This window comes from Grammomys surdaster, unplaced genomic scaffold, assembly GCF_004785775.1.
Source record: "Grammomys surdaster isolate TR1022 unplaced genomic scaffold, NIH_TR_1.0 208, whole genome shotgun sequence".
Classification (NCBI taxonomy): domain Eukaryota; kingdom Metazoa; phylum Chordata; class Mammalia; order Rodentia; family Muridae; genus Grammomys; species Grammomys surdaster.
The window spans coordinates 784036-801648 of NW_021604653.1; the positions used below are offsets into that span (position 1 = coordinate 784036).

General features: G+C 44.6%; 1 protein-coding gene across 1 annotated transcript in view; it reads right to left on the minus strand.

Annotated features, from left to right (window-relative positions):
• Positions 1–17613, minus strand: part of Mgat5 (alpha-1,6-mannosylglycoprotein 6-beta-N-acetylglucosaminyltransferase) — a 281270-nt gene that overhangs the window by 22679 nt on the left and 240978 nt on the right. The window contains exons 13-14 of the mRNA XM_028771515.1: positions 15445–15594; positions 4404–4550 (exon numbers count right to left, since the gene is read on the minus strand). Coding sequence (XP_028627348.1) covers positions 4404–4550; positions 15445–15594 — 297 coding nt within the window. The remainder of the gene's footprint in view (positions 1–4403; positions 4551–15444; positions 15595–17613) is intronic.

The window sequence follows — 17613 nt, forward strand, 5'->3', positions numbered from 1 at the left end:
AGAGAGAGAGAGAGAGAGAGAGAGAGAGAGAGAGAGAGACACATATCCGAGGGCTACATTTATACTATTAGACTTTTTCAGAAGGTGGGTGGACTGTCATATCATTTCTGCTTTCTGGCCTAGAGAACAAGCTAATTAGTCCATCTACTGCTAAGATTTCAAGTGCCATCAACATCACCGTCTAGTCCTTTTCATAGGAGACCAGGCTCCTTCCTCTCCCCTCTTTTAAGGGCCCTGCTTATTTACAAGGCTGCTCTATGTACTTAGCAAACACATAATGCTAAGCCATTACTGCTTTATTCGTTTGCATTTGCTGAGGGTTACTTAACTTTATGAGTGAGGCGATTTTTTTTTTTTTGGATTCATTAGCCCTCTCAGAACTCTGTGTTCCTGCTGGTTAATTTATTGAGGACCATCTGATCTTAGGCACTTGGGTGTTTATCTGTCAGTAGATTTACAGGGGATACTCTGGACATGCAGCATCACCAGAAATACGAGAGGCAACCTCAGAACCACTGTAGAACCTCCAAGGAGACTCCAAACTCCCTTTACAGGAACCTAGTAATATGGCCCCCCAGTATAAAGATAAAAATCTAATTCATATTAAAGCATATGAAGCAATTCCATCCTCAAGGTATTCTAGGTTTTCCTTTCCCACTTTGAGTAGCCAATGAGCTCTGAGCATATGGTTCGATGCAAAAACACAAAGCTAAACTAGCACTTAAAAATCTCAGTTTTCCCCCCTTCCTTCAAGTTAAGGCCAAGAGAAATAAAGACAACTGGCCTCGATCAATGTTTGTGTCTGAAGGGTAGTATAATACATAAAGCAACTAATGAATACAAAGACAGTATAGTACTGTGTGCCCATGGGTTACAACTTACCCATTTGTTGAGGTAAGAGAGATCATTTCTAAGGATTTGTCTTTCTATGTATGCATGTGTATCTCGTGTGTGTGTGTGTGTGTGTGTGTGTGTGTGTGTGTGTGTGTGTGAGAGAGAGAGAGAGAGAGAGAGAGAGAGAGAGAAAGAGAAAGATTGTGTTCTTGCTTGTTCTCTGTCTTCTTCTGCCTCCTCATGCCGGTGGCATATGCCACTGTGCCTGAAGTGTTAAAACTATCTGTTTGTTTAATGTGTATGTGTGAGTGCTTGCATGCATGTATGTGTACTGAGTATATACATGCCTAGTACCCAAAGAGGCAAGGGAGGGCATGAGCCCCCTGCAACTGGAGTTATAGGTGTTTATGAGCCACTAGCTATGGGTGCTGGAACTGAACCCCAGTCGTCTGCAAGAACAGTGAGTGCTTTAACCACTGAGCAGCTCCCCAGCTCCCTCCACACCAGAGAGTCTCAACCTTCCTCATGCTGTGACCCTTCAGTACCGCTCCTCATGTTGTGGTGACCTCCATCTATGACAATATTTCTTTGTAACTTCATAACTAATTGTTACTGTTATGAATTATAATGTAAATATCTGATATATGACCTCTGTGGGGTCAAGACCCACAGGTTGAGAACTGATGCTCTAGAGGTTTTGGACTTAGAAATCTGTAGACTTGTGGGCAGCTCTTTTCCAATTAAAAGCATCCTTGGTTAAGGAGATATGGATTCTTTGAGAACTGTGAAAGCATGAGATCAAGGTCACCACTTCCCCTCAAAGCTGTTAGATGTCACTCTTTGGTATGAGGCAAATTAACTTTGGGTCTCCCTTGGTCAAGCACACAAGAACTTCCCGCTTCTCCTTCCTCTTTAAAGCCCATCCCAAGCCCTTTTCAGATAGCCCTGAACAGGCTTCCTTTGCACAACTCCCCTCTCTCACCCACTGAGCATTCATTTTGGTCTCGTGTATTTCAGGCTGTCTTTGAACTTGCTACATAGCTAGTGATGACTTTAAAGTTCTTATTCCCCTGCCTCCAGCTCTAAAATGCAGATATTACAGGTGTGAGCCACCGCACCCACTCTGCTGTGCTGGAGACAGAACCCAGGGGTTCTGCATGCTAGACAAGCATTCTACCAATGAAGCTCCATCTCCAGCCCCACTCAGCCATCATTTACCTTGATGGTGCAGCTGTGCTCTCAACGTTTCCAGATCACATATAGAGTTGCTAGAAAAATGGGAAACACGGCTAAACTCCCCCAGTACAGCAGCTAGTACCATAGGCTGTGTGTGGACAGGCTCAACTTCGGTCTACTCCCTCTGGGATCTTAGATTCCTGTGGGATCACGGGCCTGAGGGAGTCATCTGGATGAGGTCACACGTGGAGCCACTGACAGGACTCTCCACTCTCTTTTGTTTGTGGTCTCATTTAAGGGCTGACAGAACCATCCCATGTGGGTGGTTCAAGGTCTCTTCTGTTCTCCTCAGCTTCAGCATAGTCACATGGCTAGATGGCGACGAGTGTGGAGGACAATGTGCACTTCTTCTATATTGGCTGACCTGGGCACTGTCATGTGACACCATTCCCTGGGGCATGAGGTAGAATGTGTTCAAGAGTGTCCTCTAGTGCGTGTGTGTACCTGCTTTCATGGATGTTCATATATGTGTGTGCATGTAGGTATATGCATATATGTGTATTCTTGCATATGGCAGCCAGAGATCAACCTTAGATTATTCCTCAAGGGCCATCCCTTGTGTTCTTTGAAGCAGGGTCTCCTCCTAGCCTGAAACAAGCCAGGAGAGCTAGGTTGGGTAGCCAGCAAGCACCAGAATCCCCCTGTCTCCTTCCTCACAGGTCTAGGATTACAAGGGAGTGCTACCATACCTAGATTTTATTTTATTTTAGGTGTCCTAGGGACTGAACTCAGGTCCTCCTGCTTGTGTAGAACCATGTTCCCTATTGAAGCCATTTCCACAGCTCCAACTTTTAAAGCTTTTATGCAACAAGAGAGTCACTAACATATAGAGTAAGAGAAAATATTTGCAAATCATGTCTGCTAGACAGTTAATACCCTAAATACCTAGGGAGCATCTATCACTCCAGAGCAGAACACCTTCAACAAACCCCATTTAAAAATAGGCAAAGGATCTAGGTAGATACTTCATAAAGACTGTCACAGATCAAATGTGGGGGGACGGAGGGAAGAGGTACATGTGATGTACTATTTGGGGTACAAGGTCAGAAAAGTAACCCAGAGGGGGGAAAATCAACAGAGTTGAAAAATGAATGTTCTAGAGACAGGCGCTGCTGTGTGACACTAGGATTTTCCAACGCTGTGATTCCCCAGCCAAGGCCCTGAGGGATCCTGCTTTAATGTCCCCATGCATGAGCAGCCAGGAGAGTCACTAAGTGCCCAGAAATAACAAGGAAGCCAATCTCATGGTTTCCTGCACACACCTGTGTCTGCCCAGACACAGAAACCTCCCTGCCTTTGCCACACTCATCACCCACACTGAGCTGTAAATGACTTCTGCTTATCGCCCCACATGAACCCCAGCCATGCTCGACGGTGACTCATCACTCACTGCAGGCTTCAAGAGCAACTGCAAAAGCAAATGCAACAAGGCTCCCATGAAAGGCTCTGGCAGTGAGGGACAGCCTGTTAGCATGGCGGCTGAGGGTGGGCTAAAGACCCAGGCACCACCTCCCTTTCTCTCTCTTTCCCTCCATCCCTCCACACTCCCCTCTGTGTGTGTGTGTGTGTGTGTGTGTGTGTGTGTGTGTGTGTGTCTACAGAGGCTAGGTCAACTTTGGGTGTTGTTCAGGCACATCTACCTTGTGTTTTTGTGATAAGGTTGCTCATCAGCTTGGAAATCACCAAGAAAACTAGACTGGCCGGCCAGTGAATCCCATGGACCCACCTGTCTCTGCCACCTCAGCTCTAGGATTTTAAGAGGATGTTACCATGCCTAGCTTTTTAAAACAGAGTTCTAGAGACCTAATGTGTATGGCAAGTCCTTTATTATTGGCTAAGCCATGTCTCCAGCTCTGAGGCTGATATTCTTTGGGTACTCACTGTGAGTGCCACAGTTTCCGCTTCACCACGTTCAGTGGACAGGCAGGCAAACATTCCCCGTGGCCTCCTCATTCCAGCTGTCAGCTGGGATTAGACCAGGATGCCCAGAGTCATTAGAAACAGAGTTAGGATGAGAGCTGGAGGCTTAGCTCAGAGGACAGGAGCTTGCTGTGTGCATGAGAGCCTCCATGGGACTCCTTAGCACACACTGAAGATGCAAGGTGGGAATGACCCAGGGCAAGCTAGGGAGCTGGAATAGTCAAACCAGTGAGCTCCTAGTTTAGGGAAAGACTCTGGCTTAGTGAATAAAGTGGAAAGTGAGGGAGGAAGACCTCACACTTGCTTCAACCTCTGCCCTCCACATGCATATCTGCATACCTTCATGTGTGCATGCATGTACAAACATGCTGCCTATACACAATCACAAACACAAAAGCATAAGCGATACTCACCTCTCTCAGTGTTGGCTTGCCAATGAAGAAGTCTGTGTTTTTGCTGCTTTTGGGAGGGTTGAACTTAGGGTTTAGGAAAGCACATCCATTCGCGATGGCCTCCAGGGGAGCTGGACCTTCATAAGGAAATCCAAGCCCAACGAACAGCTGTTAAGACAGGAAAAGACAGCACATGAAGTTATCAGTCACAACTGCCTCTCAGCTCCAGTGGCCTGTTTTTGATGTTCTGCAGAGGGCTTAGATATCCAGGTTGGTGACTTGCAACAAAGTGAAGGGGCGTATACCAGGATATGCAGAATAACATGTGTGAGGGCTGGGGAGAAACTTGCCTTGTTCCCATCGCTTTTTCTGATATGGAAAAAAAAATGTTAGGTGCTGAGGGGCAGAGAGGGTGAGATTGTAAAACAAAACCAACAATAAAACCCAGGACCCAACAATCGTCTTTCTATCACTCAGCAGGTGACATAACTGGAAAAACACTTGCTTAACTAAACAGAAGGTTTCTTCACTCAAGCAGGGAACAACAGGCTCTTTCAGGGACTCTGGGGGCCAGGGACAGAAAGGTCACTTGGTGGTTTGATTACAGTTCAAATGAAACTGCTTTCCAACTTGGGAGGTCAGTAAAACACAGGTTTTATGATAGCATTCTCACTGGGGATACCACTAGCTGCCTGGTTTTGTTTTTTCCTCTGTGGGAGCAGAGGTTTCAAAGTCTGCAATTTTCCAGCTTTCCTCTCCAGCTAGCAAATCCTCAAGTTTCCCTAAATGGACGATAGATGGCAGCAGAAACAAACTAAAGGTTCTTAGAAAGACTGCATCAGCCTGAAGCTGCGGGGACAAAGGGATACTCCAGTGAGGGTCTGTAGGGTGCAAAAACACAGGTCTGTGTGTACCAGGTTTGGGGGACACTGTGCTGTAAGTGGTGGTCACCAGGCGGGTCTAATCTTGGTGCTCTCTGCCCTCAGGCAGAAGCCAAGTCTGAACCGGAACACGCCAAGCGACAAGGAGACATGGGTGTTGTGTGCCTGGTTGGGGGGTAGAGGGGGGTAGGGTGGAGGATGATGGGGTTCCTTGTGCCCTCAAGTTCAGAAACACCCAGGCCATTTCCACCAAGAAATTTAATCATTCAGACTGGAATGAAGACATTTTAGAGATAAAGAGACATTAGCGCTCCTCCCTTGGGTGATCATACAGAAACAATGAACCCATGGAACTGGGATTTCTCCTGAGTCTCACACTGGAAGAAGGGAGCCTGGTGCTGGCCTGGTGGGAGGGGGAGGGGGTACACGACCCATGGGACAACTTGTCTCCCAGGAAGAGATTTCACGAGTTCTGACAACTTGTTAGGAGAGATTGGAGCTGAGGCCCCATGGGTCAGTGATGATCTTGTACATTCCCTGACCAGGACTTCTTAGTTGTGAGTACCTCTTCTCCTCTTAAACCCAAGTGCTGTGTCAGAACTCCAAAGATGGACCTGGGAGGCATGAGACCGCTTTCTTTGTTTCTCTCCCCAATGTGGTCACAATGGGAACTCTCTTAGCTCTTCACTATCACTGACCTCTTTAATTGACCCATTGAGGAAAGACAGCTGAACCTACCTATCATGTTAGGGCTGCCAGGGCCCAGATCTGACCCTGACAGCTGGGAACACAGGACTGCATCAGGCACCCCAACTCTTCCCAACTCTAAGAAGAGCATGCTGGCCGATATAGACAGGGTCTTGGCAAGTTTAAGGAAAGCTGCTGGAGCCCAGAGTACTTCTTGACCTCTGAACATCGGGTCTGCTAAGGAGTGCTGATAGCCTCTCCTCAACTCTACACTGTCATAAACACCCCTGGAAGAGATGGAAGCAGCACATGGTTATCTGTTTAAACAGAGAATCCTGGTGGGGGGTGATTATCTCCTTTAGTTCAACCAAGCTGAATCTACTAATTATACAGTGAGAAGGCTATTGCTTAATGAACCCAAATGTGACCTAAGCTTGATTATATCTGAATAATAATTTGCACCCACCCCTAGGTCCTCCTGGCACAGATCATCTCAGTACACATAAACACTTTAGGGGAATGGGGAGATGGCTCAGTGGGCAAATAAATGCTTGCTGTGCAAGCATCAGAAACCTGAACTCAGATTCCCAGAGCTCCCAGAGCGGGATGCAGGAGCACATATCTGTAATCCCAGGCTCCTACAGGGAGGTGGGAGAATCCTTAGGAGCATGAAGGCCAGCTGGTTGGGCATATGCAATGGTGAACAGTGGAGACCATGTTTCAAACAAGAAGAGAGGAGAATGAACACCTGACATTTTTGTCTGATGTCCACATGCATAGTGTGGCATTCATGTAGCTGCGCTCATATATGTGAACACACACACAGTAATAAACACTTTATACCAACTCCCTAAGTCTCAGTCACCATCTTCCAAGGCCTCTTAAGCAAATGCCCCACCATTTCTTCGCAGTGAGTTTTCTTGTCACACTAGTTAAGGTAACACACACTGGTGCATGCCCTTGAAACACTGAAGTAACAGTTTTCTGTTAGCTCTCAGTAAGCAATTCCCCACTTGGTTCCTGAGTACTCATTACCTGTGACATCACAGAGGAGCACATGGATGAAGGTTGCATAGCATATCTATGAGCTGAATGACCATAGTCTAGGTAGAGAGAACTCGGCATCTCCAATCAAAAGCTTCTGCCCACTTACAGTCTTGCCACACACCTCACCCACGCCACTTTGCCATGTCTCTTGATCCATCACTGTGCCTACTTATAGCTCTCCTCCTCCCTCCCTTCCCCCAACATCCATCTCTCATCTCCTTTCTTTCTGAGGCTCCCACATTTATCTCCACTACATCCCTATACATTTCTTTACCAAAGAAGGGAGAAACGCAAGACAAGACAGCACCCAGGACTGGGGAGAGCGCCTGGTGGGTAAAGAGTACTTGGACCTAAGTTTGAATCCTCAGCACTCAGGTAAAAATCTGGGTGTGGTCACATGCTCCTGTAACTCCAGGACTGTGTGGGGTGGGAACTGGACGATGCTGGGGCTTGCTGGTCTCCAGCTGAGCTCCAGGTTCAATTAGAGACTCTGTCTCAAGGGAATAAGGCAGAGCATTGTAAAGCAGGTCCTCTTCTAGCCTTGGCACAAATTCACACGGGTATACACACCTACATATGTGTGTATGCACAAAAACTGGAGAAAAGGAACCATTCAAGTGCTAAGGTTCAATAATTCCCTGGAAAACCAGCCATACTGTACGGGCTTAAGTCTGCTCTTCCGAAGGCCAGAGTCTGACTAGGATATTCTAGGTGTTGTCCATCTCCATGGCCACAACTCTGATTCCACCAATGAGCTTTCTAAATAGAAGGATCACATGCTCCAAAATTAAAATTATGACAAGGAAGATCAGACAAAAGAGTACATGTTTTATTCATGGCAAGGATTGGGGCACCCTGACACTGTCACTGTGATATTTTTTCTCTGTTTTGAAAGGAAAAAGAATTGTTTTAACTCTTAGTGTGTCAATGAAGATTCTTTTAACCATTCCTGGGCTTGTTCAGTTTCATTCACGTCTAGTATGCATGTGTGTGGTTATGTGCACATGTGTGTGCAGAAGCCAGAGGTCAACCTTGGGTGTCTCCCTCAGTTGTTCTCCATTGTTTTCTGTGACAAGGTCTCTGTACTTTGGCTAGGCTGGTTGGCCAGTGAGCCCCAGGGACCCACTGACCTCCATGTCTCCAGTGCTGGGATTAGAAGCGAGTACCACTCACTACATCCAATGTTTTAGATATGGCTTTTGGGGATGAAACACAGGTCTTCCTGCTTAGGGGGCAAGCACTTTACCAATAGTTATCTCAGCCTCAGGCATTTGAACTAAATACTTTATTATGTAATGGTATTTAAACCCAGAGACTCATATACAGGGGAAGTACTATATCACACACCTGTATTTATACCTATGGATGCAAAAACATACACATACATATATAAGAACTGGGTGAAAGAAACTATTCAAATACTAAAGCCAAACTCTTTCAGGGAAAACCGGCCATACTGCATGGGCTTAAATTTGGTCTTTAGAAGGCCGGAGTCTGACAAGGAAATCACATCCCAGCTCAGCTCTGGCCACTTTTAATGGGGGAAATGCCAAGAATAATGAAATATTGGACCCACATAAACTCAGCATGTACTTTTCTGATAATTATTAATTAGGAGGATCAGGAGGGAATTTGAATTAACCTCAGTTTGTACCCTGAAATTGATTACTGGTCAAAGGCTTGGGCAATGAGATGATTACGCAGTCATGATTTCCTCATTCAGTAACCATGGCAATTACCTCCGTGTACGAATTCTTGAGGCTCATTTATAGTCTAGAATCTTAGCTAAAGTAACACAAGTACTGTCTTCTTAGGGGCAAAATGGGGCCAACATGGATACTTTTGTCATGGAACTGTTTTGAGGACTGAAGGAGATAGTTTGTAGAAGTGTTCAATAGTCTCAGGGTTGATGCTAGTAATCATTTGGGAAATAGTTTCCCAAGTTCGAATTCAGTTGTAATTTCAGTCAGCTAAACACTGTGTATGCCCTTCTACCAGATAGATGGAGGTGAGGTGTATGTAGGCTGTTTGTTAAAAGTGACAACTTTAGCCCTTTCATATGTTTTCACCCTCCCTCCCTCCCTCCCTCCCTCCCTCCCTTCCTCCCTCCTTCTCACAGAGATCTGCCTCCTGCTGCCTCCTGAGTGCTAGAATTAAAGACATGTGCCATCATGCCAACCAGTTCTCACTATTTCATACACTACAAAACTGCCAGAAGAGAGAGGTAAGGCAGTGTGCAGTTGCTTCCAGATGGAAAGGCCAGTCCTAAAACTGGATGCTATTGATAAGCCTCCTCTTTGCTCTTGATACAGGAAAGCAGTATCTACTTCTAGGAATAGGTATTCCCTTCATATCTTTAAAAAAGAATTTCTCCAATGGTTGGGCATGATGGTCAGTTTTAATTGCCACCTTGATACAACCTAGAATCACCTGGGAAGAGAGGGGTCTCAATGGGTGAGTGTCTAACAGACTGTGGGAATATCTGAGGAGACTATCTTGATTGCCTTAACTGATGTGGGAAGATCTAGCCTAAAAGAGGACAGCATCATTTCCTGCGTTTGGACCTGGGCAAGGATGGATAAAGCACTAGGCATGTGTACATTTATTTTCTCTGCTCTTTGGTGTTGTATTCCTCACTTTTCTGTTGCCGTGACAGAATACCCTGAGAAAAAGCAAGTTAGAGAAGGAAAGGTTTATTTGGCTTATAGTTCCAGAAAGGGATAGAGTCTATCATGATAGAGAAAATGTCAGCAGGAGTGTGAGGATAGCCGGGCAATCAAGCCGACTGATCTATTTCATCTTCATACAGGAGACAGGCAGGCAGCAGGCAGGCAGACAGACACACATAGATATACATACATAGACATAGAGACAGACAGAAAGACACATACACACATACAGACACAGAGGCAGACAGAAAGACACATACACAGACACACACATACAGACACAGAAACAGACAGAAAGACACATACACAGACACACAGACACACAGACACACATCAGGAAGTGGGGCCAGTGATATAATTCCTTCAGTGAGGCTCCAGATCCTAAAGGAGGTAACATCATCTTCCTAAACATTGCCAAGTATCAAACACAGGCGCTTCTGGGGAATATTTTGCACTTAAAGCTCAACAGATACAATGTGACCAGCTGCTTCATATTCCTGCCTTGACTTCTCTGCAGTGATGGACTGTGACTGAAATTTTAAGTCAGAGAGGCCCGCTTTCCCCTAAGCTTTCCTCTAAGGTAGCCTTCTATAAGGGTGTTTTATTACAGAAGTGCAATGAAGGGAAGTGAAGGAAGCAGTTTCTTTATCCTGAAAGATGACACTTTCATTTATCTTGAAGGGTCCCTCTTCTCATGCATCTGATGCTGACGGAGGTAAACACTGGCTGAATTCTTCATCCCATTGGCTCTGCACTCAGTCCACAAAGCCTCTAATTGAAACTGCTTTGGGCTGTCCAGGAAAGAGCTGCAATGGCCAAGTGACAACAGGACTTACCACACCTGTTCCAGCATCAGCAACTGGCCAAACTAGCCACTAACCAGCACTTCCAGTAGACCAGGTTCCTGGGGCAGATGCCTGATTTCTTCCAGCAACCTTAGTGCCTGGTCAGAAATGAAATAAGCCAGACCACACACACCAGCACCAAATTTAAAAGCTCCCACATTTTTGTCACTTGAAAGTCCCAATACTAAATCAAATGCATTACAGTCTATATGTCAATTGGCCTAGAGAGGGGAAGTGACCAGTTTTTAGATCATCCCTGCTAACTGACCTAAGTTCTAGCTCAGGAATAATTTGGCTTTCTGATTTTTCATATTTGGTATGATCAACTTGTATGCAAAAGCCAAGGATGGACAGGACACCTGTGAGAACCTGAAAGCTCCTCTGAACCCTCAAGACTTACCTGACACCTGGTTCTAAAGCTGATTGAACCTTATTCTTTTGTGACAGTTAGCTTTGTCACTCTCACACAACCTAGAATCATCTGGGAAGAAAGTCTTAATGAGGGATTGTGTAGATCAGGTTGGCCTGAGAAGATTATGTTCATTATGTTAATGCATGTGAAAGACCCATCCACTTGGGGTAGCATCATTCCCTGGGCAGGGCATCGAGAACTGTGTAAATGTGAGGAAAGAGGGCTGGGCACAAGCAAGCACTCATTCACTACTTGTTGTTCTCTGTTAACCCTGGATGCAGCTGCTTCAAGTTCCTGCTGCCTTGACTTCCTCACAGTTGTGGACCATAACCTAAAATTGAGACCCAAATAAACATTCTTCTCCCTTAAATTTCTTCTGTTGGAGATTTCATCACAGCAAAAGAAATAAAATTAAGACACTACATTAGATAGAGAGCTTGAGGCCAGCTTGGACACACTAGAGTTTGCTTACAAAAAGGTTTTTTTGTTGTTGTTAATATGTTTAGTAAGTGCTGGGTTGCTAAATTGTGTTAGTCTGTGAGCATGCCTGTGAGAGATTGTCTTAATTAAGTTAATTGGTATGGAAAGACCCAGCCCACTGTGGGCAGTACCATTCCCTAGGCAGAAGTCCTGAAGTGTATAAGTCTGGAAAAATTGAGCTGAGCACAAGTAAGTAAGTAACCGAACATGATACATTCATTTCTGTCTGTTCTTGAGTTACAGTTGTGTTATTACTTCAATGGATGATAATCTGGAATTGTAAGCTGAAGTAAACCCCTATGTCAGAATATTTTGTCATAGCAACAGAAATGAAACCTAGCCAAACCTAGGGAAAGGGGAGCCAAGAGTTAGCTGGGGTTTGGGGAGCTTTTAGCTATGCATTTGGGGCTGCAGTTAGGCCCAAAGGAAAGACTGCTGAGTAAACCACACACTCCACATTGGTCACACCTGTTTATGTCTCTAGCTGAGATGACTTGGTGAAGAACTAGGGTCGTCCTGGGTCACATAAGTCATGGAGGGAAGAATGGTGGGGGGTGCTGGGAAATAAGGGTATGAACAGCAGCCTCCCCTGCTAGAGTTTGTCTTTGACTACAGAAGGAGAGTACCTAGTTTGGCTAGAGACAGATACCCTTCCAAGTAGGATGTGAATACTTGATGTTCATTACAGTCTATTAGTAACAACAACCCAAGAGAAGGTGGGAAAAGTAATGAAGTTAAACTAGGAAGATGGGCTGGTGATGTTGAGTGCTTGGCTCAGGGGCCCTGAGCTTGATCCCCCCCTACCACATAAACAGGCTGTGAAAATGCATACCAGTAATCCCTGTATTCAGAAGATGGAGGTAAGGGGATCAGAGGTTCAAGCTCATCCATGCCTACTTGTTTAAGTCTGAGGCCAGCCTGGGCTACAGAGACCCTGCCTAAACAAACAAACAAACAAACAAACAAACATAAACTAGGAAGGTGAAGAAAAGTCATATTAGAGCAGATGGACAGTTAAATCAAAATGTAAAATATGCAAAAATGTAAAAGGTGAGGCATGATTCACTGGCCCCAACTCCCCTTCTAGAGTTTGATAGACTAAATGACCTGTCTATAGATTTTAGATATGTAGTTTATCAAAATTTATAGCTCTGTTAGACGAGGCTTCTAGATTATAGCAACTTCCTAATGCTTTAAGCCCCAATTTTCATGTTATACCAACATCCCTCTGTCTTCTGAGGCCAGGGCTCCAAATGGCATGCTCAGACAGAGTTCTACTAAGCACAGGGTGCTCTGGGCTGAAGCAGTTTCAAAGATGGCTGATAGGCTTGGGAAGTAGCTTAGTGGGCGCATGCTTGCCCTAGCATGCACTAGGCAATCCCCACATGAAAGGAGCCAAAACCAAAGCAATACCAAAATCCAAAGATGGCTCATTAATAAAAATAATGAGCCCCAAAGTGACTAAACACCAGTCCCCTCTCTCTGAAGTATTCAGGGAGAGAAGACCAGGCTTGCTCCCCTCGTTAGCAGAGTCTGAGGAGAATCTTTCATTGTACAGACATTTCTCCTTTAGCAGCTCCTGTTCTTTACTTCCAACATGGAAGGGAAGAAATTGCTTTAGACTGCTCAGTGGCACTGAAGAAGGAATTAGAAGCAGCAAATGATATGAACACAAAGCCAACTCATCCTGTGCCATATTTCCAAACTCAGTATTTATTCATCTCAGTTGCCTACTGCCGGGCTCTCAATGTGAGGGAAGTCTTGGCCATACACCACCCTGCGTTCCCCTTATCTACTAACAATCTGAGTTATAACTCCACGTGGAGTGGTTCAACATATTCTTTAAGATTTATCTGGGTTTTAAATTCTCTCTCTCTCTCTCTCTCTCTCTCTCTCTCTCTCTCTGTCTCTCTCTCTCTCTGTCTCTCTCTCTCTGTGTTTGCACATGAATGAACATGGTACCCACGGAGGCCAGAGGCATCAGATCCTTTGGAGCTGGAGTTAAAGGTAGCCCAACATGGGTGCTGGCAACAGAACTTGGGGCCCCTGGAGAGGCAGCATGTGCTGTGCTCTTAACTGGCAAGCCATCTCTCCATCCCTAATATATTCATATTAGAGAAACAAATGCAAAATAATTCTAACTAGAGCAACACTATAAGGTACCAGTTTTAAATTAATTACTTAAAAAGTTTATGTGTATATATGTATGTGTGTGTGTACCTGTTTATCTCTGTATCACTACATATTTGTAGCATCTACAGTGTCTATGGGGGATTAGATCTTTTGGAATTGGAGTTAAAGGCAGCTGTGCCAGCTACAGGTACTGAGAACTGAGCCCTGGTCCTTTGTTAGAGAAGTATGTGCTCTTAACCACTGAGCCATTTCTCCAGTCCCAACACCTGCTTATTTTGTTTTTAAGGATATGTATATGTATACGTATATATTTATATATTTATATATTTGATCCTGAGCTTCTCATGATCAAAAACCAAGCCATACCCTTGGCTGTGTGGCCTACTCCAACATTATGGCTGGGTCTTAGAGGCTTTTTTCTTGTGCTCCTTCAGACAGGATGGACTTCAATTTTGGCCCATTTCCCATTCTCTGACAAGGTAAATGGATGGTAGGCAAATGAGGGCTCTTTTAAGATCTGCAAGGCTGAGGGAGCCATTCCCAGGGTCGGGCTAATAGAAGCATGCGAGACGGTAATGACATGCTGTGTGGCAGCTCTGCCCTGGTGTTATTTTAAAGGAACTTGAACTTTCAGCAAGATCGCACCAAAGAAAAGTGAAAGGAGGCAAATGACAGAAAATAGAAATGCTGCAGAGAAAAGGCTGGGACATCGGAAATGTCAAACTAAGAAAGAAACTGACGACAACGGGAAGAGAGCGGTGAAACTGGAGCGCTCCTCGCTCACAGACTCAAGCAGTCATCAGGCGACAGGAGACCTTCTAAGAATTAGAAGTCCTCAGGAAATGAAACCCAGTGTTTGGACAAAGAGTTAAAAAATTTTTTTCAAAATGTTTTATCCCTGAAATCATACAAATGACCTGGGGGTGGGGCAAAAAGAATCAATTGTGTTTACAGACCGAGAAAGTGAGACAAAATAGTATCAGATAGTATCCTTTTACCTGGTGAACAGTCACAAACTCTGTTTATAAGAGACTTGCACTATTGTGTGTGTGTGGTGTGAGTACAAGTGTGTGAGTGCGCTCATGCCATGGCATGGAAGGGGGGGGTCACATGTCAGGCAAATGCTACCACTAAAATATATATATATATATATATGTGTGTGTGTGTGTGTGTGTGTGTGTGTGTGTGTATGTGTATATGCATAAACATGTATATATAATATATATGTGTGTATATGTATAACTTTTAATTGCAAAAACACATATTTTGAACAAAATCAATGAATGAACTCACAGCAGCCACAATTTATAATTTATTAACTTTTTTTTCCAGTAGTTGCTCTAGAACATTACTGTTTGGCTATTGCTTAAAGCTTAGACAGGGTCTCATATTCCTAGGCTTGCAACAAACTCCCTACATATTTGAGGATGATTTTGAACTCCTGATTCTTGCCTCTAAGTCCTATATACTGAGATTACAGACATGTACCATCATCTCCAATCTGGACCTTTCTCCTTTACACAGATACACAGATACATTTGAAACACAAAACCACATGTAAAAAGTCTTTAATTGTAAAGTATATATGTGTACACAAACACCCAGAAAACCTTATAGCTAGTCTAACATGGGCTAATGTTTCTGTGGAATCATTAAATGAATTATTTTAACAAATAATAATAGATATTAAAACTTGAGACACTACAGCACAACTCAGATCTGGTTTTGTGTGTGTGTGTGTGTGTTTGTTTGTTTCTGGGCAAGCATTGAGCCATATCCCTAATCTATTGCCTAGAGTTCTATTGTACCATGAAAAGAAAGCATGAAAGTACTCAGATCCCATTTTCAATGCCAGGGGGAACAAATCCATAAATCCTGTGACTTGTTATGAATCTGCTAGGAGGTTACCTTGGTTTCCCGAAGAAGAAACTGCAGGTCACGCCCACTGAGAATGCCATGGTTTTTCACGTAACTGGGAATGTTCTTGGTACTGGAGCCGTAAACAGTGGCATGCACTTCCATGTACGTGTGAATGATATCCAAGTAGATTTTCTTATTCTAGAGAGGGGAGAGTAGCAGAAAGTGCATTAGTAAAACGACTTGCTTAGTAAGGCCAGACCTCATGTAAGAGCTGCAGGGTCCAGAGATAAGAATGGTTAATGCTGAGATCTTGGCCCTGTGACATGCAGATAGTGAGATTTATCTTAAACGCAATCTGGCCTAGGGATGGAGACATGGCTCAGTAGGTGAACACGGTGGCCTGCCTGCAGTCGTGGTGCTATGGGAGCAGAGACTATGTATCCCTGCAGTAAGCTGGCTAGTAGATGAGCCAAATCCATGATCTCTGAGTTCAAGTGAGAGGCTCTGTCTCAATACCTAAGGTGAACAATGATCAAGAAAGACAGTGATGTCAACCTTTGGCCTTCATATGTACCCACATACACATGCATATATGTACAGGTCCTGATATGTGTGCCCCCCACATATGCAAACCCACACATATGCATGCATACTGCAGAGACACAAACACACATGAAAATAGGAATCTGTCTGGATCTTTAGGGCAGAAACAGTTATATTTCCACTATATAAGTCTGCAATCAGAAACATGTGAGTGTGTGTGTGTGTGTGTGTGTGTGTGTGTGTGTGTATTATCATGTATCTAACCATGTTTATGTATTTATATTACTACTATTTGACTAGAATGCACACATATGGTAAAATATTACAGAATAACAACAGTCATGGCCAAGTGTCTGGAAGTATCATCCTGATTTTGGGAATTTCTAGGGACCCAATGCATTGCTTTTGGCTCACCAGTTTTTGGGAAGGAAGTTTGTGTGAGGTGGGGCAGGGATGAAGGCTTGGAGAAGGCAGTCAGCTGGCCTGGAATATTTATCCCGAGTTGTTAAGCTGTCTCCAGGGAATACAAACATCCCCTGTTTGCCAGTATTTCAAGTGATGATGAACTCATGCTGTCAGAGCTGCAGCCCACTTCATTCTGACACTGGGGAAGAGGAGGGCTTCTCTCACGATGTACTAGATAGACCCAGCAGCTGGAGAGCTGAGAATACCCAGGTGAGCCAAAGGAGACAGAGGGGTTAAGTGGGAACTTTGCAGTGCTCTGAATCAGTGGAGAACACTCAGCCTTTTTTTTATGAGGGGCAGAACCGAAGGTTCCACATCTGCGGGCACAGGTTTTCAGGGTTCAAAATGGAAACCACCTGTGGCGAGGAAACAAGGTCCCTCTCACTGCCCTTTGGCGTTTGTGTGACTAAGTAGTCCAAGTGGATTGTGTATGGCCTGACCCTCCCCCTCCCCCTGCTTCCTTTTGAATCTGAAGGATTCAAGTTCTCTAATGGCTTCCAGTTGTGTCAAAGTAGGACATTCTGAGTGTCTTTTTTTTTTGCCCCACACTGGGAAAATCTAATAATAGCAGTTTGTGACCAAAGACTGTTAAGGAACTTGAGAGAGGGGGCGGGTGAGTGGCCCTAGCAGCCCCCAGTGCAGAGAAGAGGACTTGAACCCGAATGAAGCTGGTTGAAGCCTCTTTGTGTGACATCCTTGTCCTGTGGCTATCATACAACACCCTGACATTGGAGGAAGAAACCTTTTAAAAGCCAAGTTCAAGTTAAATTTCCTATTTTATGCATTAGAGTAACAACTGGTAGTAAATAACCTTCTGACTGCAGGCCAGCCTACCAAAAAAGAAGATGCTTGAAACGCAGGCTCAGTCCCACACCATGTCTGATGTGTGTGGCTACAAGCTGCTGACTTTCTGATTTCAGGGATATGGCCCCTGACCAAACAAGAGTGCAATGGTCTATAAGCCCTGACTACTTCTTACTTCAAGCCTGAGCCCTGTTTAGGACCACCTACCTCCTGTAAGTTAACTGGAAGGGTTCTAAGGTATGGGTTCCTGACCAAACAAGAGTGCAATGGTCTATAAGCCCTGACTTCTTACTTCAAGCCTGAGCCCTGTTTAGGATCACCTACCTCCTGTAAGTTAACTGGAAGGGTTCTAAGGTATGGGTTCCTGTGCTGGGCATCTAGTAAATTTTATCCACCCCCTGTATT